Source organism: Sinohyriopsis cumingii, chromosome 18 (assembly GCF_028554795.1).
Source record: "Sinohyriopsis cumingii isolate HCF-2022 chromosome 18, ASM2855479v2, whole genome shotgun sequence".
Classification (NCBI taxonomy): domain Eukaryota; kingdom Metazoa; phylum Mollusca; class Bivalvia; order Unionida; family Unionidae; genus Sinohyriopsis; species Sinohyriopsis cumingii.
Window position 1 is genome coordinate 46,794,422 of NC_142978.1, and position 24,308 is coordinate 46,818,729.

Consider the following 24,308-nt stretch of genomic DNA (forward strand, 5'->3'; position numbering starts at 1 on the left):
CTTGTTTAACGAGGAAAGCGTTATTCTTTTTAGAAGCCACATCTCTTTTAGGTTGCTGGACTAAGGTCGTCACTTTAAATTTACATTACTTTCAAACTGTATGCCTTAATTTACTCTGGCCAATCATAAGGTTCCTGTCAAGCGGTTATGGTTGGCAGCTCAAATGTTTACATTCCCAGGACAGCGTTAAAATGCTATGACAAATCTAACTCAGTCATAAATTCTAGCCTTTCAGTTTTAACACTGACATGGGGGGGGGGGGGGCAGACAATACTTTTTTGGCTTAAATGTGATAAAATTGTAATGCTCAATGCATTCAACTTTAAGGTTCAATACAATTCAAAATTCGACACTTTACACAAGAGCCCCTTTAAGAGTAAAATCTGGGATTTTGTTCTCCAGATATTGAAGTTGCATTTCATGTTATTGTTTACATGCCATGAAGTGACCCCTTCGCCTCAGGATCAGTTAGTCTACTCAGGCAATCTGCTCCTACATTGGCTCTTCCCTTAATGTAACGCAATTGAACTTGATATTGCTGAAGAAATAATTACAATCTCACTAAACGTCCATTTGTCAATTTGGCTTGGGCCAAATAAGCAAGTGGATGATGATCAGTTTCCAGAATAAACTTTCACCCACACAGATAATCGCTAAGCATTCTCTTTCTGTAACAGAATAATTCTGCTCTGCTGGCAACAACTTTCTGCTTCCATAACCAACCGTAAATAAGTTCCCATCATGCTTCTCATTAAAACTGCACCAAGACCTGTGTCAGAAGCGTCAGTACATAACACCAAGTCCTTTGACACATTCGGTAGTCTCATTACGGCGTCTGACGTCAACCTATCCTTCAAAGTAAACTTTGACGGAGCCTTCTACTTTGTCAAGTCAGTCAATGGACGAGCAATAACGCTGAGTTTGCGACATATTTACGACAATAACCTGCAAGTCCTAAAATGATCGCACTTCTTTCTTCGTAGTTGCACGTGCGGCGTTCCAAATTTAGCTCTGTCTTGATTAGTGTATCTTAGTGTGACATTTGGGTGAGCTCTGTCTAAGTCGTTCCAGAACTTTCCTCAGTCAGACCATGTGTTCTTCCCAAGTAGGTATCGCTATTAACAAATCGTCCATGAAATAGAAACCCCGGTCCCTCTTAAAGGTTTTAGCGGTTTTCTCATCATTCAGGTGAAAATGCTGGGTGCATTCTGGACCCCGAATGGCATGACTACTAATTGGTATGTCCCATTAGGTGTTGCAAAGGAAAGTTTTGGACTATCTTCCCTACGAACTGGAATTTGCCATTATCCCTTGGACAAGTCTATTTTAGAAAAATATTTTGCGTTGGTTACCCCGGCAAATATGGACTCAGGATCAGGTAACATTTCGACCCGAAGTTCTGTGATCCTTTTTAATTTCCGATAGTCGACGCAAAAGCGGTGATCACCATCTTCTTCTGGACCAAAACAACTGGTGAACTATATGCAGATCCGGCTGGTTTCATGACCCCTAAGTCAAGCATAGTTCTAATTTTGCTTGTGCAGTTTCTAACTTCGCATGAGTTAGTGGACAGGGTTTCAGTTTCACAGACGTTTCATTCAGCTGTTTCAAAGTGAACTCCTCCAAATCCATCATGCATGGTCTTTCTGTCAAGATACTTGAGTAGTCGTGGAGTATCTCCTCCACCTCTTCACGTTATTCTGACGTTAACGTTACGCCAAGGACAATGTCAATGTAGGCTTCAACCCTCGTCAAAGGACAACTCGGAAGTAATTCCGCCAATCCACCATTGTCGTCGGGATCTTCAGTCACAACTGTAGCAACCACGAACTCAGAGGGTGTCTCCCTTTCACGACAGCTTTCAAGAAGGTTAACGTGGTACAACTTCTCTTTATCTCCCGACTGGATGCAGTAGTTCTGTCCACCTTTTGTTTATGTTACAATGAACGGTCCCCTCCAGGATACGTGGAGTTTGTTGTGCTCCAACGGTAACAGCCTCTTGTCACCAACTTCAAACTTCCGTTCCTTCGCCTTCTTGTCATAGTACACAGAGATTCTTTTGGGATTAGCTGCAAACTTACTCCAGCTTGTTACGGAGATCAACAACATACTGATACGTTGATTATACTTCCTCGTATGCCCTTTCCTCTGTCCACAACTGTTTCAATACAGCTATGGGTCCTCTCACTGTCCTCCCATAAACTAGTTCGAAAGGTGTAAATCCTAGACTAGCTTGGGGTACTTCGAGGCATGTGAAAAGTATTGCGGGAAAGTATCGATCCCAGTCCTTGGGTCGACCTTCGCACAGCTTCTTCAGAGCTTGCTTCAACGTCCCATTGAAACACTCTAATAGACAATTTCACCGCATGTGATATGGGGTAGTCATCAGGTGCCATAATTAAAAGTAACATGTTCACTTCTTCCATGACCTGGCTAACAAACTGCATCCCTTGGTAAATTAGTATCTCTTTAGTAACACCAACTCTGGACCAAATTCCTAACATTGCATCAGCCACCGTAACTGAATCAATGTTTTTCAACGTAACAGCCTCCGGGTACCGGGTAGCGTAATCAACAATCGTAAAAACATAACGATTACCACGTTCTGACGCAGGCTTTATCGGACCTATCAAGCCCATCGCCACCCTCGAGAAAGGAAGATCAATCAGAGGGGTGGTTTCTAGTGGCATTGGGCGATGTGAGGTCTTAGGAGCCACCCGCTAACACTTGTCACACGACACAAAACCTCCTTACGTCCCCATACACACCTGTCTAGTAGAATACCCTCACTCACCTATCTCATGTCTTTGCCACGCCCATGTGACTACCAAGTAGACTCTCATGTGCTAGCCTAAGCACTTCTTCTCTCTTAGATCGAGGTACAATCACTTGCTTATAGCTCTCGGGTCCTTTCCGGGTGTATCGGTACAAGATACCCCGTTTCATCACGAACTCTACCTCACCAACTAACAAGTCCAGCACGGACTCCTCCTTTACCCACGTATCATGTTACGGGTAGAATCTTTCTCTTGAAGTCTCCTAAATTCACCAGGTAGCAAACTGTCTATGGACGAAGTCAAGGGTTTCAATGGCTTCGATCATGACCTTCGCTTCATAGACCTCGCCTCTATGAACCCCACATGTATAGGTGTATACATCAAAGGATTAGGCTGTGGCAACTCATACCTACATCCTAAAATGACGTCGTGCGACAACCTTGACACTTGACAATTGCGCTACTTGAATTCGTCCTTTCACATCAGGCGAATCAAGGTCGATGTAGACAGCCAGGAGAGAATATTTAGTCATATTAGCAAACTGGACTTCCACTGTCTCGCCCGTAATCAGCAGATTTCACAAAGCTGCTATCCACCAACGCTGAATAACTACAACTAGTGTCATACAGCACTGTAGCCTTCTCTTCATTTACCGTAGATGTTGCTGTATTGGGCCATTCTACTGGTTTACACCTTCTGCCAGTGCCTGATGTCACTGCATTTATCGTGGCACGTTATTTCCTGCAGTCTTTGAGAATGTGGCAAGGTTTGTTACAGCCGTAGCGTATCACTTTAGCTTTCTTACCAGGTGTACCCTTACCTACCCCTTGGGTCTTTCCTGGGTCAGTGAACTGGACACGGCTGAGATTATCAGCCCCTAGCTTCCTATCAGTTTGACCATTCTGCCTATGAGATGCCAAACCATTAGCTCTTTCAAAGTCAGTGACACTGGGTCTATCCCTGCCACCCCAGGTGATTGGACAAGAGTGTGCACTCTCATATCGCTCAGCTATCACACTATCTTCTAAGGTCGCGAAATCACGCTCCACTAAAAAGACAATCAGGTCTTTCCGATATGTACTGAGGACATGTTCTTTCAAGATCTCCTCCCGTATGTCTTCATAAGTGAGCGCGGTGCCTGTCATTTTAATCCATTTATCGAAAAGCACGCGTATGCGAGTATGAAATTTTGCGCATGCGTCTCCATTGTTCGCTTTGATGACTGTCTGTAAAGTTTGCGAAAACATTCAGCGGACAACTCGTACTGCCTTAACAGAGCTTTCTTGAGAGCGTCATAATCACCTACTTCAGTCCGTACCATATTATGACAGATATCCTTGTCAGCTCCTTACGAAAAAATGCAGACATACTAATGACCCATTGGTCTTTGGGTATATGATGGATTTAAGCTAACTTTTCAAACTGAGTTAAAAAGTTATCAATGATTTCGTCTCTGTCGTTAAACATAGGCATTCTTATCTGGACAGTACGTCTCTCCTCTGATATTTTGCTTATGGGTCCTGAATGTTCATTCAGTTCTTGGCCCCTACTATATTCCGCCTCAATCCTTAGACACAAAGAAAGAGCCAGGACATAGGAAAACAGTTAATTTCAAGAACAATCCAAGCTATAATTAGACAAGGTATGTTACTGAAATGATAACATATAATGCGGTAAGCATATGGCATACTTGGCATTTCATAGGGAATTTCCAATATTCCGGACTCAGAATGAGATAAAGATGTTGTTTACAAAACCAAAATCAATCATTCTGGTTAGGTAGAAAATGAACTCAATTTTGGACAAAGCTATAAAATGCAATTTTTGCATAACCCATAACATACAATGAACAAAGAAAACAACCAACAACACAAATTATATACAACAATATATTAAGGGCTTTGATTATAACTCCAAGAGGAAGCCTGTTACGTTTTAGTAGTTAATGATCATTGTACTAAATAGGTTGAGGTGTTTCCCATACCAGATCAAACTGCTGAAACATGTGCTCAGATGATGCAGAATGCTGGAATTCAAGAAAACAAGAACCATGGGAAGAAACCCAAAATGCATTGGAAAGGAAGAGAGTAAGAACATTACTTCGGATGTCAAAGGTATACTTGAAAGGTGAAGAAAATGGAAGGGATTTAAAGTTAGGTTGAGTTACTGTCGATAAGCATGCCACTCCAGATGAGTCAACAGGATTAACCTCACACATTTTAATACTAGGTCTAGAAGTTCATCTTCCAGATGAACGGATGTTTCATTCCAATCCTAGCTATATGGCTACGAAGTAACATCACACGGCGAATGTGTTGACATATTGATGATCGTATTCATCATACATGTTCTGCGGCATGAAAAAACACTTTGGTAAGCAGTGAAAAGGCAAAAGGAAAGCTATGATCTAAGGCAACACTAATACCAGTATAGGGACGGGGACTTTATATGGTATATCCTTGAGCTGACAAAACCAGGAACCTGTCCAAAATCACAGCTGTCATACGAGGGTCCCTTTGTTGTGTTTTGTATTATATACTCCTGAAGAATCAACTTAGAAAGAAGAAAACAGTCAACCACAACAAGATGAAACCTTACCTAGGAGATAACCCTCCAAGATGGGCAAAGAAACTAAGCAAACAGTATCAGAAAATAAACATATTTTTTTTAAGAGAAAAATTTTTTATTTCACAATGCAGACGCAGGGTTTATTAATTTCTTTCCTTCGGGTTGACCCAACGTTAATCTTTGCGCTTCACATCCATCCCCATCTCCAACCGTCTTATTATCATTATAAATTATCCTTTCTATTATTTTTTTTTTTGTTTGTTCCTCAATGGATCATGTAGCAACCAGGGAGTTTTCTACAGTCATGTTTATATTTCAACTGAACGGGTGTCTGAGAAGGGGTACACTTTATGCATGCATGATTTGCAATCAGAAGAGTGAAGGAGGCAGAATTAAAGCTAGTCCGAGTTTCCTCTGGCCCTTGCCACTCCAGGTTTTATATTTTGACATTTATATTGGGATATAGGGTCAGAGTCCACTGCCTGTCGAAAAGTTGGATCTTGCCGACACCATTTCGCCTACACCATTTCACCTACACCCCAATATAAATGGGGTGACATGGGTCAGAGGAAACTCTGATTAAAGCCCACCACCTGAAATAGTCCATACAAGACTATTGATAGGTGCCCTTTTTGTGCCTTTTACAGGGCCACCACATTTAAAGATCATTAGGACCATGGCCGTCATTATGGTGAACATCGAATCATAATTGGGATTTGAAAGTCAGCTAAGTACACATCGAGAGAATTTGAGATTTAAAAGTAACTGGTGAGGACCCCCAAAATGAATCCCGCTTTACCATGACGAGCGTGTGTGTGTGTCCCTTAAATTTTAGTTTTCCCCACTCCCCCATTATTATCCCCCCCAAACAAAAAAATCATGTGCATGCCCATGCTTATTTCATGCCTGTTCAACAATATTAAAAAAATGACAAAACAAATTTTCTGCTAAAGCCAAAATGTTGCGAATACTTGATGTATTGATTGTTTTTAATTGTAAAGAATAATTACCCTCTTTCGTTTTGAGGCATTGAGAGTAAATTATCATGTTTGCCAGAATATACACAACTGTGTCAATGGATGACGGTCTGTGTCAGAGTCAAACCCACAACCCATTGCTTGCGAGTGTGAATACTAATGTCTGTTCAATGTGGAGAGCATAGTATTATAATTCACAATATGTACAGAACCATATTTAAAAGGAATTTTTAAAAAAATACACTAGTTCTGTCGGTGTATAGATTTTACCTTCGAATGCTGCTATATATATATACACCACTCCCTCGATAACTCGCGCCCTGATACCTCGCGAACCCGCTTATAACGCAGTGTCAGGCGTGGATCCCATTTTTTAAACCCGAAAATACCCAAAAAATGCATCCCTATTTGTTGAACTTGAAGAAAATCGTGATCAAAATTGGTAATGGAAGCTTTGATGTATTGCTCGTTTTATCGTTGAAAACGGTAGTTAGGACCTGGAAATTTTAAACAACACTATGAAATATCAGATTTAAAAACAGCTCATACAATTTTTAACATTTTCTTTCCAACCACATTCCTAGTACACTGCAATTAACGATATGTAAGGAAATTTGATCAATAAAAATGTCAATTACGCCGAGTGGAAGCAGTACTTTAATAAATAAATACAAATTAAATAAAAATTTTATCAATTGAAATTTGTGTTCTAGTTCCATTTTTTAGTTCCTTTTAAGTGTAATCATCATAAATGCAATGTGTCCTCTTGTAATTAAGCGTAAAATGCGTCAGTCTACCGTAACAGCTATGTCCGCGTGCGTTTCTCTGAGAACCTAATTAAGTGCTGACCATGTTTTGATAACTGACTTGCGGAAGTATTTGTTGTATTGTTGCACTTAATTAAAAGCTGGCCTCCTTTGTATTATCACATTAATAATGTCTTTTGAATTTAAAAAAGGAGGTGGAATAAAAGAAAAAAATCGGACTAACTTAAAATCTAGCGGCCTCGGTCGTATGAACTCACTTTACTTGATCAATCGAACACTGTAATAAACGTTATTGTGTATGTAACAGAAACTACCTTAAATTAACCGACTCTTTCATAACTGTGATCAAAGATAACAAGGCAGCCCACAGGGGATCGTTACAAAGAAAGTCATGGGATGTGGGTTCTAACCTGTAATAATATAACACAAGGGAAGACACCGGTCCTCACCCCTCGGTAGTTCCAACACTGCTAGTTTATCCTAATTGTGTCTGCTAATTTCCAACTTAGGCCAGTCGTAAGCAAGAATAGTTCAATTTTCAAAACAGCTCGACACACTTCGTTCAATTTGTGATATGATGGAGAAAATGCAATAATTTTTCGCCGATCTTGACGTTTAGACAACAACCAAACCCGAAGTGCAATTTTGCATTCAGACAGTCTTGGATTTCACCATTGACCGAAAGGTAAGATCCGAACAAACTCAAGTGTGCAATTCCGCGGTAAATACAAGCAGACAAAATCGAACAAAGAAATGGACAATTTTATTGTGCCATGGTAAAATTAGATTATTAGCATATAGACTGCTAATTATCTAAATGTTAAATTGTGTTCAATATTTTATATATTAATGAGAACTGCGCACTCGAGTTTGTTCGGATCAGACTCATCAAGAAAACAAAAAACAGTGATGTAATACACAGATTTTTCGTGTACAGGTGATGGTTGTTCAAACCAGTTGGAACGATCTTTCATATGTTGGATATTTTGGGGGAAAAAAGGTATTTAAACAGAATAACGAACAACGTCATTAGAAAAAGCGCATTATTAAAAATTATTATCGACGTGATTGTAAAATGAGGGTTCAGTCATTAAACAGCCCAATTCCCTAACGCCACTCCCACCCCCCGGTTTTCTCGATGTCAAAGCGATTTTTTTTCTCTCAGTCTTTTGGAGGTCCTTCGGGAACTCGCGCCTTGCTTAGTGTGGTCTATGTTTGTGGACCCCGTTGTGTGCGAGTTATCTATCAAGATATATATATATATATATATATATATATATATATATATATATATATATATATATATATATATATATATATATATATATATATATATTGTACTGGATGAGAATTTTGAGAACCAGCACCCAGAAGATAATGCACTAGAGAGAACCGAAGATGATGTAAAAAAAAAATTATTCTGTGGTGCATTTTGACGTCACAGTGAACTTTCCATTTATTCCCTGTTTACATTGTATAGCTTCATAGTTGCTATGGATTCCTAAGGCCTCGTAAATTGTATCAGCATATGAATCAATAATTAAGTTATGTAATTCTTTTGTTGCAGAAAAACTACAATGTATTGGTAATATGTAAAACTTTATGATCAACCCTTAGTTGTGAAAGTACGCAAAAAGCTTTGGTGCATTTGTTGTTCGGACATGCAAAAGACTTCATGTGTGCCTACCATATCTACTGCAAAGGCATGAAACACATTTTTGGTACTCTTATTACAGGGACTAGATACACCACCATGCAGTATTGCTGTTCAGTGTCAGACTGAGAGTATTCTTAAGAAGAAGAAGAAGAAGAAAAAAAGCAAACGAAACGTATAACAATAACATTGTATTAACTAAATTCAGTATGATTGTGTAAGCGTTTTGACTCGGTAGACCAAGCACTTGTCAACTTGTTATTATTTAACAATGGTACACTTTACTTGATAAACACATTCATGAGAAATCCTCATCTGTGTGAAAACTGTCTTGGAAGCGGGAGGTTGTGGGTTCAATCCCTGGCCGAGTCATACGAAAGACTTACAAAAATGGTAATAACAGCTGCCTCGCTTGGCGTTCGGCATTAAGAGGTTAGTGTTAGGACTGGTCGGCCTGGTGACAGGATAATGTGACTGGGTCGGACATCATGTTACATGTCTGCGGCATGATGCCCAGTGCTGGACATCACTATAAACTGCCACACTGCAGACATCGTAGCAATATGACTGAAAAATTGTTAAAGCTATGTTAAAAATCCTAATCGCACACACACACACACACTGTGTGAAAACTATGATGATTAGAATACACACATCTATTTCACCTACTACACAGGTTGTGAGTAAATGTCCAGCAAGTAAAGAGAAGAAGCAAAGGCATTGCAAACTTTCATGTACTTGGCAGCATTCATACATGACACTCGTGCAAGAAAATGAGCTTACTTTTTCAATGTTATTTATGCGTATGCATAGGTCTATTTTTAAAATGTTGGTAAATGCATTTAAGTTATGTACAGATGATGTCATATTTCAAGAAATAGAAGTATTGTTAATTTTGGTCAGCACATTTTTCTCTCTCTTTTCTTCAAAACAATCAAGTAAAGAGTCGTTACGACATGGAGAAAGAGGGACTTTCTAGAGCCATATAAAACTGCAGAACCACAATGTGGAGGTGGACACTATTATTACAGACCAGGCATGTCCAGAACAGAAATGGGTCAGGGAGAATATGAGAGTCACACACTATTATGATGTGTGACATGTAACCAAGGGTATGTAGATTTTTGCAATTTTTACTACATTGAATGATACCGTTTGACAAAAGTCGTATACAGGCACATATAGTAATATAATAGTTCTATGTTTAAAGTTATATTAAAGTTGGACAGTGAACATATCACTAGGAATACCGTCAGCCTCCTTCTCCCCAGCCCTGTACATACACACAGATGGCAGAATCTAGTTAAAGAAAATCAATTTTAACTTGAAAGATTTCAACCAAAACAATGCTAGCACAGATTTTTCTTTGTAGCACATATTCAAAATCATATATTGCAACAAAAATTATTATTATTATTATTATTAATTCATTCATTCATTCATTCATTCATTCATTCATTCATTCATTCAACTATGGTTTATATGTATGTTAAATTGAATACTAATTAAGTCTTGTTTCCAATTCCATTAATTCTCTTTTGTAAATTGTCAGTATGAATGTAGGCAGTGGATGACATTTTTCAGTTCCTTGAATTGCTGGGGTAACAATTTTTTTTCAGACTATGTTGAAGAATTGATGGCAGTGCTGGAGGAAGTGGTCAAGAAGCCGTAGTCAGTTGAGAGGCAATTATTGCCACCTCTATACAGCCATGTATCTATTATGAATGAAAATAGAATATACAGCAAATTTGTAAACTTGAATAAAGTTATGTTATTTCATGTATCCCAGTTTTCTGTTACTTATTTCATGTTTTCGGAGTCAGTGTCTTTATCATAAAATTAGATTTTACCACAACTGGGGTTAGAAACTAAATGAATCAAATGTGAACATGAACAGACATCAATATGTTTTTAATGTCATAGTATGGAATCTATTCAAGAAATTAAATTATAGGTGATTAAAAAAATTTTCATGAGAATTTCCAAGATAATGGACGAATGATTTTAGCAGGATCTATTATCAAAATGAAAGGTTTGGGTAAAAATTCTACACTCAAGTAATGTGATAGTACTGATACATTTTGTTAATAAAGGAAGGATTTTATCAAAAGGAATTTTAAGCATAAGTTTTACATGCATATAAAGCAATCCCTTGTCCCAAAATTGACCCTGATAGTGGTACCATAACTACTGAAAGAATAGTGTTCATGTACTCGGACAGGATTTCCTTGCAATTTCCATATTGCTGAATATAGGCACAGTATCTTGCTTCCAGGACATATTCATCCAAGCAAAGAGTATGAAATCTTGGATGATCAATGATACATTCCACCATAACCTTCTCAGTCTTATTCAAAATTGTAATCTCTTTACAGCATCTCCACCTCTCGACTATTTATTTACTGCTGCAATTTCCACAGGTACACCAATTTACATGGTAAATACACTCCGTCATTCATTTGTTTTATTAGGGAGTAAACTTATGGGTAAAAGTTATGAGAAGTTCTTGCATGTTAAAGTATGATATATGTGTATATGTGATGCATGGTTAGATTTTTGTTCTTCCTTTTGTACCACAAAAACATAATAATCAGCAATCTATTATTATTATTATTATTCTCAAGATTTGTTTCCCATAAATATTGTTACGTACATTTGATTTAATTTCTTTTTGATTTAATTTAATTGTCTGTTAAGTTTTAATATTTTTATTTTTTATTTCATTACATGTCAATGTAATGTAATTTTGATTACTAGGAATTTGATATTTTCCAGAAAATTCAGTTTGACCTGAATCTTTTCATAAATACCTAATAATATATCATGTTTTTGTTTTTGACTTAGTTGCCGACCTTGATTCAGAAATCACCGAGACAAGTAAACAACCTTCTATTTTTATTTTATTCGTCGAGTAAAATGATTGCTGTTTATCAAGGTCATACTGGGAGTACACGATTTTGTATATGTAAACAACCTCTATTTCGCCATTCTGGGTTTTCCGAAAATGCACAGTAGTTAGTTTTAATAGTGATGCTAAGAGAGTTATTTCTCAGTTTGGGCGTTTACTTCAGACTGGAAAGTGTGTGTTTGTGACCAGTTAAAAGTTACATTTTAGGTTTTAGTCAAATTATTTGAATTCCAAAGATTAATTCTTTTCCCTACAGAATTCTTGGACAAAGACATTTATTTAAATTTTATTTGGAAATTCAAACACCGGAATATTGTTTGTGGATTTAAAACAAACCGTAGACAAATCTGTACAATAAAACTTATAGCCTACGTCATTGCCTTCCATTTTGGATTTTTCTTCGAGACTCGAACATGAATTCATTAGAACTTTTCATTACTAGGACTTCTAAAATTTAATTTGTGGATCATTCTTATATTTGTTTCTTAAAACCGTAAGTTTTTATTTTTTCATTTTTACAGTGTTTTTCCAGGGAAATAAATTATTTGTTAAAAACAAGCAAATTTTTTTTGTTACTGTTTTTTAGAGCCCAAGTAACAATATGTATAATTCCTTTGCCACTAGTATAATATACCAAGACCCACAGAAAAAATGTATGCTTGCTAAACATCTGGATACACCGGGTCTATGATTACATTTTCTTTTTAATAAAATTCTTCAATTTTACAATCTGAAGAGGGTAGTAAACAATCGCACCCAAAATAAAGTTGGGGTCTGCATTTCATTACGGTTTAAAAGAACAAACCTGTCATAAAGTTAATAATGTATTTATTTCTACACCTCTCACAGTCTGAGGCTTAAGTGTTTAACTTTTAACACCAGTAGTTACTGATGAACCTCGCCCACATGACAATCTGCTCTGAAGACATCCAAGTTTCGCGCAAATTCGTTCCCTTCTTTTCATTTTGAAATAACATTATCGAAAAGATACTAATAATTGCGATAATGATAATAGTAATTACCAGAATGAACAGCCCAAGCGCTACTCAGACTCATTATGCCCCATGTTCTCTTTAGGGTCCACATTCTCGTCTCTTTCAGACTTACATTGATAATGTCTAATCTCAGCAAGCAGAATCTTAAGATTAAGTTCTAGGAATTCACCTTACTCACACGACGAAAATGAGCGTAACAAATTTGCCGTAGATTCGCTTGAATCACCACATACGCTTAAACTTGAGGGACGTCACTTCTTGAAATTCTCTTATCACTGAAATTATACAAATATTTCCTGAGCATTTTCCGTAAAACATCGATAAATGCACACATTATCTTCTCTTCAAGTTAAAAGTTGCAATACACGTTTACTGACATGTACGATTTATATTTGGTTTGTTTATCAGGGTTAGCGCGAACGCAGACCCCACACTAATAAATTACGTCCCCGAGTCACCCGCATTTGGGGTGATCGCAGGCGTCAGCCCAACCGAAGTGCAATGGAAAGGCCTCAACCTGGGAGAACCGCCTTGCTGATCACGGTATCTCCTGAACCAGGTAAGTATGATTTGTTTAGCGTCAAGTCACTCTATATACTCTAGAAATTTAGATATGAATAGCTGAGCCTGATTTAAATCTAACATATTTTATTTTATTTTCTAAATTGTTAAAATAGACTTCATATACACAATGGACAATAACAAATATGTATTTTATTGATTACAAATTTTGATAAAAATATAAGTAAAGCTAAAACATTGTATACTGTCCAAGCTACAGTTTTAATAATTGTCATGTTACTATTTATAGTACGTGACGGCTTCGAGTCTCGATAACTTCCCTTTCAAGCAATTCTTTCAATCAACGCTGTCAACACGTTAGTATGAAATAGCGTTATATTTTATATACAAAGCTCGTGTTGAATAACATTGCATTGACTACTGATGAAACAGACTGCACTTTAAATATCGCTACTGGAAAATATAATAAAGCAAATAAAATAATCAAGGAAAAATTTAGCAGTATTTTGCACACAAAATAAAGAAATAAAAATAATGCTGAGCTAAACAATAGTAGTCCAACAGGAGCTTCCCGTACGAAATCATACTTCTGTATCATAGGCGTACTACAGGCATATTCTGCACCTAAAATATGGGTTCTCTTTGGTTTATGAGAAAAGTGTAATAATAGCGTATCTCATGCGTAATACCAGTGTATCTCTGGCGTAATACTAGCATACTTTAGGCGTACACAAAGGCGAATTATTTAAATTAGTACGACTGTATTCAAATACATACATGTAATAAGGTGTATTACAGGCGTAAATCACAGGCGTAAAACATATTCAAGTACAGGCGTAAATCATAGGCGTAAAACATAGAGTAATATTACAGACGTAAACCATACAAAAGTACAGGCGTATATTACAGGCATAAAGCAAACCCAAAATTACTGGCGTAAAACATTGGCATAAACCAGACCTTGAGTATGGGCATATTTTATATTCATTTCAAACAAAGCGTATTATGCAAGAGGCATATTATTTGAATAATGTACATCCAGCTAATTTACTCATGAAGCAATGAAAACAGACAAAATAGATGAATAGCATATTTGATTTTAATAACATCATAACAATAATACAGGTGTTGACAGAATCATTCATAGCAATACAGCCATGTTCTTTGTCTGCTGAACAAAGAAGTTTAATTGTGATTCTGCACTCATCAAGTTTTGTTTACATTTTCTTCTCGAATAACTAACGGTTTCAGTCATAGCATCATTCAAATCATTGATGGGTTGTTATTCCACATTAGCTACACCATGCATTCACATATTCTGAAATAAAGATATATATGGTAAGAAAATGAATTTAATTCATTTAAAGAAGAAAGCAAAAATATTAATTTTTAATTAATGTTTTGATATTAATTTGTAGGGAATACATTATGAAAACAGATGGTTGATTTTGTTGTTTAATGGCACATTACACATGTTATTGGCTATATTATGTCAAGGAAATGGGAGCTAAGTATTTTTCCCCAAGGATACACCAAGACAGCTGACCTAGATGAGTCCCGAACCTGTGACTCTTGGATTACAAGGATGACACTCAACCACCGAGCTACAGTGGCTCGCTTTTCAAAACTAAGTCATATTTTAGCATATTAATTCTGACAAATTTTAATTTAAAAAAGTTTTGGGGTTTGGTGATTTTACAGGACAGCAACATGTTTATTGCTATATTGTGCTGAGGGAAAAGAAAAGGCCAAGGACACATACATGTGAATCAAACTCCCACCCTAATGGCACAAGTCCAGTACTTTAACCAATAAGCCACCATGGTTCAGAACGAAGGAATATAGTCTGATAAATCAATTATTACAATATTATTAACATATGCAGAGAAAGCATATATTATTGAAATATCAGTTTCATGCACTACATGTAATTATATTTGCTGCCAAATATCATTCATGGAATATGATATATTTTGAATAAAACCAAAAGCAAGTTATACAAATAGAACTTGAAAAAGAAACTTTTACAAATTGTGGATAAAGATGCTCATCAGTAATGCATCTCACCTTTACATGCTGATAGGCGTGTTTTGTCAAATGAGACCTTAGATCTCCTTCCTTAGATTTCATCAGTCCTTGACCTCGGGAAAGGGCCATTTCCTTGTCAGTAAACACCAGCCATAGCAATTTTCTCATATTATAACTTAGGTGGCAAATAATATCAAGATATTTTACATTTTTATACTATTCTAGCATTCTTTTTAATATAAGTCAGTGGTCAAAGTGACCAAGGTTTGGTGAGTTATAAATTTTTCATCTAATGATGCTCCCAATTGTAGAACTTAAGGCAGTTAGTGTTACTGACTACATTTTAATAGTTTTCCATGAAATTCTTAAAAGTACATGAAAGGGCTTGTTCGGGCTGTGATGTGTACATTGATGTGACATCATATTTAAATAGTGGAAATTTGTGTGCTTCATGGGAACAATATTCTTGTGTTTAAAATGCTGTACATCACTGCAACACCAGCATATTCAAATAGCAGAAATTTGTGTGCTTCATGGGAGCAATATTCTTGTGCTTAAAATGGATCATTTGATAGTGTTTTGCATACAATTTATGTAAACATGGGGGCCCCTGGTGGCTGAGTGGTCTAAAACACTTGCCTTTACCAATCACTGCCATCGTACCTCTGTCTTGATAGGTCTGAGTCTTGGGCTCAGTCAATGTGGTTGCATTAGAAAGCTTGCCAGTAGCTACCCATGGGTCAGTGGTCCTTACTGGGGTTTTCCTCGATTCTTTGTCCACCAGTTATGCTGGCTACCATTTTTAGCCTGTCTTGCGCAGACAAACCCAAAACAACAGCAACATGTACCTAATAATTAATCATTTAAGAATAACAATATTATTACACAAAAACTTTTGGTCTTATTTCGTTTACATGTTTCATCTCACAGGTTTTTATACTTCCTGCAGCCTCCTGCAAACATTAACACTATGTTAAATATGTTTATCCCTATGTTTAATTAAAGCAATTGGACAAGGATGAGAGACAACTGACCACATACATATGCTCTTTTTGATGGACAAACATAGTGTATCCCTGCCCACATCACAAAGTGGATAAAAAATACTAGATACTTGCTGCCATCGGACTCATCATTATTGTTCTACTTGCTCCGGAAGACGAAGTCCCCAAAGCTGGTGATTCCTGTGCAGCCAGCTTTTGTGGTGACCTCCTTGGTGATGAATGGGTGGCATTTGCTGTTGTCGACACTATCGGTGTTGGTGGTGCTGCTTCTCCTGGCTGATGATGACTGTGTGAGTTGTCATTTGACAACTGTTCATTTGCTCATAATTGCAGGAGTCCTGATAGAGGCTGATATCTTCCTATTTCCTTTCCATTGTTGCATCATGGGTTTTCTTTGCTTGTGCTCAGCAGATGGGACATATACACTGGGCATGTTTTGGATGTTTTGTATAGGATTATGAAGTGATGATGGAGGTTCTAGTGTTTAGTATGTTGACTCTTCTGACACAAAAGAAATTATTTTCCCATAGAGTTGACTGCTGTGTATGGTTTTCTTGAGTATTATGTAACTTGAAATAAAAAAATGGAATAAGTAGGTTTATTCCACCAAATAATCAAACAAATATGGAAATCTTTTTGAAAAACAAATTTTAAAAAGTTCTTATGAAGAACTGTACATCACTTCATTCTATACTATTTGATTATGAAATCAGATGTTTAAGCATGACATGAAAAACTTCAGGAAGACCTGTGCTGCTCGCAATGGGCCTGCTTCTAATATCAGTATAACTGAAAGTCCTTTCAATTTCTATATATCTAAAAAAGAAAAAAGTTATTTTGCATCATCTGTCATTTACAGAAGAATAATTACCTCAAAGCACTCTAAGTTTCCATGGTCACAGATTCCATCAACATCAAAATTATTGCACATGGCAGAAAGGTAGGACTGAACCTCTGGATTTAATAAAAGGCGGAACATCTTCAGGACATTTGTTGATGGAACTGGAATATATATGAACTAAATGTCAAGCAAAACACACACCCACACATGCATATATATATATATATATATATATATATATATATATATATATATATATATATATATATATATATATATATATATATATATTCATCAATGTTATTTGTTGACTCTGTTTACATAATATAGCATTGATATATACAAATTACAGGATATATAGTTGTATTTATTTTTTGTATGGAGTGATTATATAAATTATTCATTTAATTTAAAAAGGGGTTTTGAAAATGCTTTTAAAAAGACAAAATAGGAGTGATTACTATATTTTTTAAGACATAAAGCAAACCTGGTAACATTGTTCTCTCCAGATATGTAGTTTTATTAATGTCATGTTGTATGACCCTCAGTGTTTATGTGAATGGTGTATTAGTGAATCACTGCCGAATGGAAGGGCTAGAAAACTGGTTCATGAGTACTGTCTGGAGCATTTCTTGGCTGGTTTTACAGGCTGCAAAAGCCTCTATTTTCTGCTTCTCAGCCTTATTTGATGATGGTGTCACCTTTTCTTTATTCTTCCTTACAACTTCATTCCCTGCCTCTTTCTGTGCTTTACTTTCTCTCAATTTTTTTGTCTCTTTTCTCTTCCTCTTTCCAGAAGCAGGAAGATCTTCAGAGTTGTTTGACATGTCAAGCCCAAACATATCATCTGGAATTTCTCCTTCATACTTTGGCTTGAAGGACTTGACAACAGATTCATAAGCTCCCTTGGCAAATTTCTTGAGCACTGCTTCATTATCTAAAACAATTTATCTTTTATCAATGTCTTTTTTTTGTCATGTTTGGTTTTTTACTTATTTTTTTCTTTTACCAAGAAATGATTTTAATGAGTTTTTCTATAAATATGACTCATTTAAAGAAAAGTGGCAAAAATATCTACATGCAGAAATAGTAATAATTGTCTCAGCACTCATGCAGCAGTGGCAAATTATGACTGCTCTGGTAAAGCAACATTGTACTGGTCTGACTGTAATCTGATATTTAACAAGCACCACAAGAGTATTTTGATTAAAAATTTTCTTACTTGGTTCTTAAAATTCTAAGCTTCTCAGTCAACAATTTCCCATAATGAAATTTTCTTTAATCAGCCTAAAATGGCTGTTAACCTAAGTGCTGATGGTCAGACAGGTGTTATATAATTTTCTCATAATGTACAATACTTAAGAATGTATTTACTTGCATATCTGCAAAGTACACAGTTGTTTTATCTTCATGCCATAATTAATATTCATGATAATTAAGCACAAAAAGAAACCTAAGATGTAACTAGAAGTCAATGACAACCACTGAATAGATTGATTATATGCAAAGTGTACATAGGGTTTTACTTACCACCTATTTTTTATTATAACTCCACTGAAGAACTTGCAATCCCATTTCATCTCCACTTCTTTTATAGTGAAATCAGTCTTCATTTTTAGAGAACGATTGCTTTTTGATACAACACTAAAGGTTTTATCTTCATGAAAGTAAATACAAGCAAACATTGTGTATATTTGGAAAATGCTAGTCTTAGACTGCCAGAGTTAAAATTACACTGATGATTTCAAAGTTTGAACTACTGATGCATTATGGGATTCATAGGGTCCTCCTGAGGGGTCTTGATTATTTTTAAACAAACTTTCATTGTAGAATGGATACAGTGCTAGTCAATTTTTTTCTCAATCTGTGAAATGTATTTAATGTAAAATTCTGTCTTTGAAGTAATGATAGAGTACTTTCAATATAATTGTTGTTTCAAGAATAAATATAACTCCTTAAAGTGGCCTCACACTCTGACCTCAATTTGGGGGGAACAAACTGCTGTGGCTTCATCCCATATCAAGTTACTGCAGTTTAGAAGAAGATACTGGAAACTCAACAGTGGAACCTAATTAAATGGATAAAATGATGTTGGCACAGGATTATCATTATGCCATTGAAATACCAGTGATCCAAACCTCAGTCACCAAGGTTCAGTGAACCTCTGAATTTAAGTACTGTTGAAACCATGTAACTCAAGAAAGAACTTTGGAACAGATTGTGACTTTCATGCAAGATCACAATTCAAGTAAAAGAAAAAGTCAAATATTTTTATTACTTCATCCACTTTACAAATATTAATTTGGCCAAATTTCTATCCTTTCAAGAACATTGACATTACTGTATGGGTTTCATTCATGTTCTGTTATTGTAAGAAGGTGCCATTAATATTATGTCTACCGTATTTTTTAAATAATGGTTTTATTGTTAGCAAATTACTTGTGGTGCATGTTTGGTGAGACTTTCAGACAATATTGTTTTAAATCAGTTTAGCAATAATAATCTGTCAATATTTGCAAATAAATCAGAGCAAAACTTTCTTATTAGTTGAGATTTAGCCATTACATAACAATTTTCTCTTTTCATTCATGAAATGTCTCTCAATATTTGTGAAATTAATTTAATATCTTCTTTTAATTGAGCCATTTAATTGCTCCAGAATGTTTTGAAACTGAAAATAAGTGTCCTGATTTGAACATCTTCACCATGATGACTGTAAGTCAAATTACAATCTATGTTTATAAGTCATGACATTTACAAGTTTACTGTAAATCTTTTGTGTAAACCAAAAATTATATATTGCTCTGTATAAATTTGGAAACAGTTTTAACATATATTTGTCCTTTTGATGCTATATCTATTTTAAAACACTTCATTAAAAAAGTAGGAACAAATAGAGAGTCTGACAAAAAGGTAGGAAAAAGAAGGAAAACAAAAAAATAGGAACAAATAGAGAGTCTGACAAAAAGGTAGGAAAAAGAAGGAAAACAAAAAAATAGGATTGCTGGAAAGATAATCTTGTAAATTGACCTTTTCATAGGTGTTTGTATTTTTTTTTGACATGCATGATTTCAATCATAACAGAACAACTTTCATTTGGTTTTTAAATTAATTAATATGAAGCATATAGACTACTTCAAAATGGGTACACCACTTATTAAAACAATTTTACATTAATTAAATTATTTGCCAGCTTCTAATAAAACTATTTTAAAAAACTTATTTCAGATGCCAGATGATTCAAGCTGTTGTGAGTCAGTACAAGGTATGTGTGCTGAAGATGAAATTCATGAGGAAGGGGAAGTTTTTAATTATGAGAATGCTTGCCGCCAGGAATTCAAGCAACAATGTGGACAGACAGACCAAGTGACTGAGGAAGAAAAAGACTGTGATTTGACATTAAGCCCAGATGATGGAATTCATTGTTTTGAAGATTTGTTTACTGAGGATATAGACAGTACTGAAGATGAAAACCTGTGTTTCACAGATGCCATTCCTGAAGAATCAATAAATAATAAAATACCATTGTATGAAGGTGCTGGCATTACAGTTGGTACAGCCATGATGCTTTTAACAATTTTTGCAACAAAGCATAACCTTGTTGGTGATTGTATGCAACAGTTACTGCAAATAATTGAATTTCTTCTGACAAATGGACACAAGTTTACACAGTTTTAAAATCTTTTTCAGAAAAACCCAATGAAATATCACTATTACTGTCCTTTCTGCCTTGGTGGTCTCATTGATAATACAAAACTCCAATGTCCTAATGATTTCTGCTCTAAAAGCTTTGAGAAAATTAAAATTCCATACTTTTTAGAAATCCCGGTTTGAAAGACATTTTGTTCAAAAAATATGTTGAAAATTCTGGACCTTTTAGTACACAAGAAAATGTATCCTTCACACTCAACACTGATGGTGCACCTGTGTTCAAAAGTAGTAAAATGTCAATCTGGCCAATATTTCTTGTTATAAATGAACTACCATTTAAAATTAGGGTGATAAAAGAAAACATGACCTTAGGATTTGGATACTCAAACATTTAATAGTTTCAGTACATTTCAGCATTCAATTGTCTTTGTATGTCATTATTAAATACATTAATCATGCAAATACAAAAAGATTTAGCTGTGTCATTTATTTGAGACTTTTCAGTAGACTGGAATAAAACAAAGTGCAGAAATACGCCTCATGTTTTTTGTCAAAGTCCTATTTACACTTCATCAACAGCATGCAGATTTTCAAAGTTCAAAATTGCATTTCATCTACCATACTGCAATTTTCTAAGTTCCAAACTACGCCTTAACTAGTGAATTACAGATTGCTAAGTTTCAAAATATGCATTTTCTTGCCAGTACGCCAGCAATGTTTTTGGAATATGCCTGTAATTTTCAAAACTCTTAGACAAAGGACGCCTGTATTTCATACTAGTATTACGCTTCTGGGTCTTGTACGCCTGTAAAAGTTGCTTTACGCCTTTAAATTGAGCGTGTTATGCCTCTTATACTGCTCCTGTACAGGCGCAATACGCCCATACTTTCCATACAAGCCGATTTCATAGTCACCTATTTTTGAATTAAAACCATCTGACATATTTTGTAGTGTTTATTTATGCTTGTGAAAATATATATGCATCTGGTGGTATTTGTGTATGAAATCAATCTATACCATTATAGAACCAAAATTATTTGTCAATGTTACATAAAATGACATATGCCATACCTTCCACCTTATCAGGCCTTTAAGTTTTATTAATATCACACAGGTGGGCTAAATCAACAGTAAAACTGTGACTTACACCATAACATGCATTCTCAGAATCTAAAAACAGCGTTGTTTCAAATACCATTGTTATATAGTATAATTATACAATATCAAGTATACTATTATTTTTCTTATCATGTTACAAGTATTCAGATTATTTCAGATTTAAATAATGTTGTCATCAATAGATTCGCTTACACTTCCCATATTTATGTTGACACATAATATTTGCAATCTCTTATTGATTACATACCTGTTTGATACTGTCCAAGTATTCACTGCTATTTATTCCATATTTTTATTATCAGATAAAAGAAAAAACAACATTCTTTGTTAAAACACACACCAGCATTATCATATGCTTCCAGTTGTAACTTAAATAATAATCAGTCGGAGTCAATCGATATACAGCTTACCATAGTATGAATCATCATCGAATTTGCATAAATTATTGGATTCATTGGAATAATAGTATATTTTTAGTCCTCTGCTTCTTTTTGGTACTTCATTAATATCTAATGTTTGTTTGGAAACACCCATTGACTTTAATTTTACAATATCCTTTGAATGTAGACAATGTGCATCAGTGTACCCATTATATATTGGTTACACTTACCACACTGATAATTCATTGAATAAGTATGGTGAATTTCCAGATAGTGATTTAGGATGAGATATAGTTACAGTCCTAATAGATGAACAGGTGGGTGGATGTATAGCAGACATACAGTTTGGAGGGCATTTATTTATCTCCTGACAATGAATTCAGCATGTTGAAATTGATGTTATACATGTATACCTAGAGCAAGCAATTATTCCTTTTAGAGGAGGTTGTCAATGAACTGTCTAATCCATGATAAGTCTGTAACGAGGAATAATAAATCAATCAATCAATAAGCTATAAGAAAGTATAACCCACTCTGCCAGAATAGTTTGATAGAGAAAGCTATGTACTATGTTATTTACAAAATAAATGTCACTGGTCGGGTACACCATTAACTTAATCTTGGACTAAGGTCAACTACAAAATACATAATGTATAATCATTGAGAAAAGCACACAAACAATATGAATTAACTCTACATAACAGAGATGACATAATGCAATTGAGAATGTTGATATGTGTGCAGTATAAAATCTTAGCTTGGAATGTGCAGTAATGCAATACCAGTATGAACACAAAGATAGAAATGTTTTACAAGAAGACAAAATATAATAACAATAAAGAGTGGCTCTCAGAATAAAAAAGGAAATGCTTGCTTGTCCTTTATAAAGGAACTTAAAATTTTGTACACACACTATCAAGTTTAATAAGAAGAAGTACAAGAAGTTGTAAAGTGAATCATGTTGTACTAGTAAACATACTAGTAACAATACTACATGGTTAATTCCCAAACATATGTATTAACAATACCCTATTTCCCACCACTGATTTTGTGATCTCTACAACCTGATGTAGTAACAATACTACATAGACTTCCACCAAACCCATGTAGTAACAATACCCTATTTCTAGGCACTGATTTGTTTTCTTCAAAATCTGATGTAGTAACAATACTACATAGCCTTCCACCAAACACATGTAGTAACAATACCTTATTTCTAGGCACTGATTTTGTGATCCCAAAGCCTAATGTACTACATAGCTCTCCACCAAACCCATGTAGTAATATTACCCTATTTCTATGTGACATTGTAAAGCAGAATTTGTGATCTCCAAAATATGATGTAACATACTACATTGTCAGTCACCAGATCTGAGTAGTAAGATTACTTTATTTCTAGGTGACAGTGTAAAACTGAATGTCTTTATCTCCAAAACTTGATGTAGATCTAATACTACATTGTTTATGTAGTTGTATTACCCTATTTCCATTTAACAGTGTAATACTAATTTATTTGATTTGCAAAACCTGGTGTAGTAAAAATACTAGATCGTTAATTCCAAAGCACAAGTAGCAACATTACCCTATTTCCATGGTAACAGTATAACATTCATTTGGTTGTTTAAAATATCTGAGGTAAGATTACTAGAGCTATGCCTCACACTGCCTCCAGAATATAAAAAAAATATTATGTGTTGTTATTCCTATAGGACTAGAACTTTGTGTTTAATATTACTTGTAAATGCCTTTTATATACTGATATTAATTTACTAAGTATCCACTGTTCTACCTTCCCAAGTGGAGACTGCCCATGGTAGTAATAATAGAATCCATCATATGCCTCTCTGTAGACTATAAAAATTCCATCCTTGGCTCAGAATTTAAAGTGGTACACAAGGCTGTGTTGAGTGTTTGATGCAGATCTGTAATCCCAAGAGAAAAATTTCTATCCCAGATCAAAGCATAATGATTATTATTTTCTGACACATTGTAACGAAAATGGGAGTCCATGTAAAAAAGGCATACTGTTAATATTGCAGCAACCTCAATTTTGCAAAAGAACCATTGAAACTTTCTTTACCTAATGATAGACCTTAGAAAGTTAGATTAGTGGAAAC

The 24,308-nt window shown here is 35.3% G+C and overlaps 1 protein-coding gene and 1 non-coding gene across 2 annotated transcripts; one reads left to right on the forward strand and one right to left on the reverse strand.

Moving 5' to 3' along the window:
- Positions 1–13,050: 13,050 nt before the first annotated feature.
- Positions 13,051–13,213, reverse strand: LOC149776560 (U1 spliceosomal RNA). Its single transcript, XR_016416418.1, has one exon. It is a non-coding gene; the product is annotated as a U1 spliceosomal RNA (small nuclear RNA).
- Positions 13,214–16,165: 2,952 nt separating this feature from the next.
- On the forward strand, positions 16,166–21,224 carry LOC149776561 (uncharacterized). The gene is made up of 2 exons (XM_089942447.1): positions 16,166–16,490; positions 20,270–21,224. Exons 1-2 carry the CDS (start codon positions 16,416–16,418, stop codon positions 20,717–20,719), a joined length of 525 nt encoding a protein of 174 aa, XP_089798573.1. The 5' UTR covers positions 16,166–16,415; the 3' UTR covers positions 20,720–21,224.
- Positions 21,225–24,308: the final 3,084 nt, after the last annotated feature.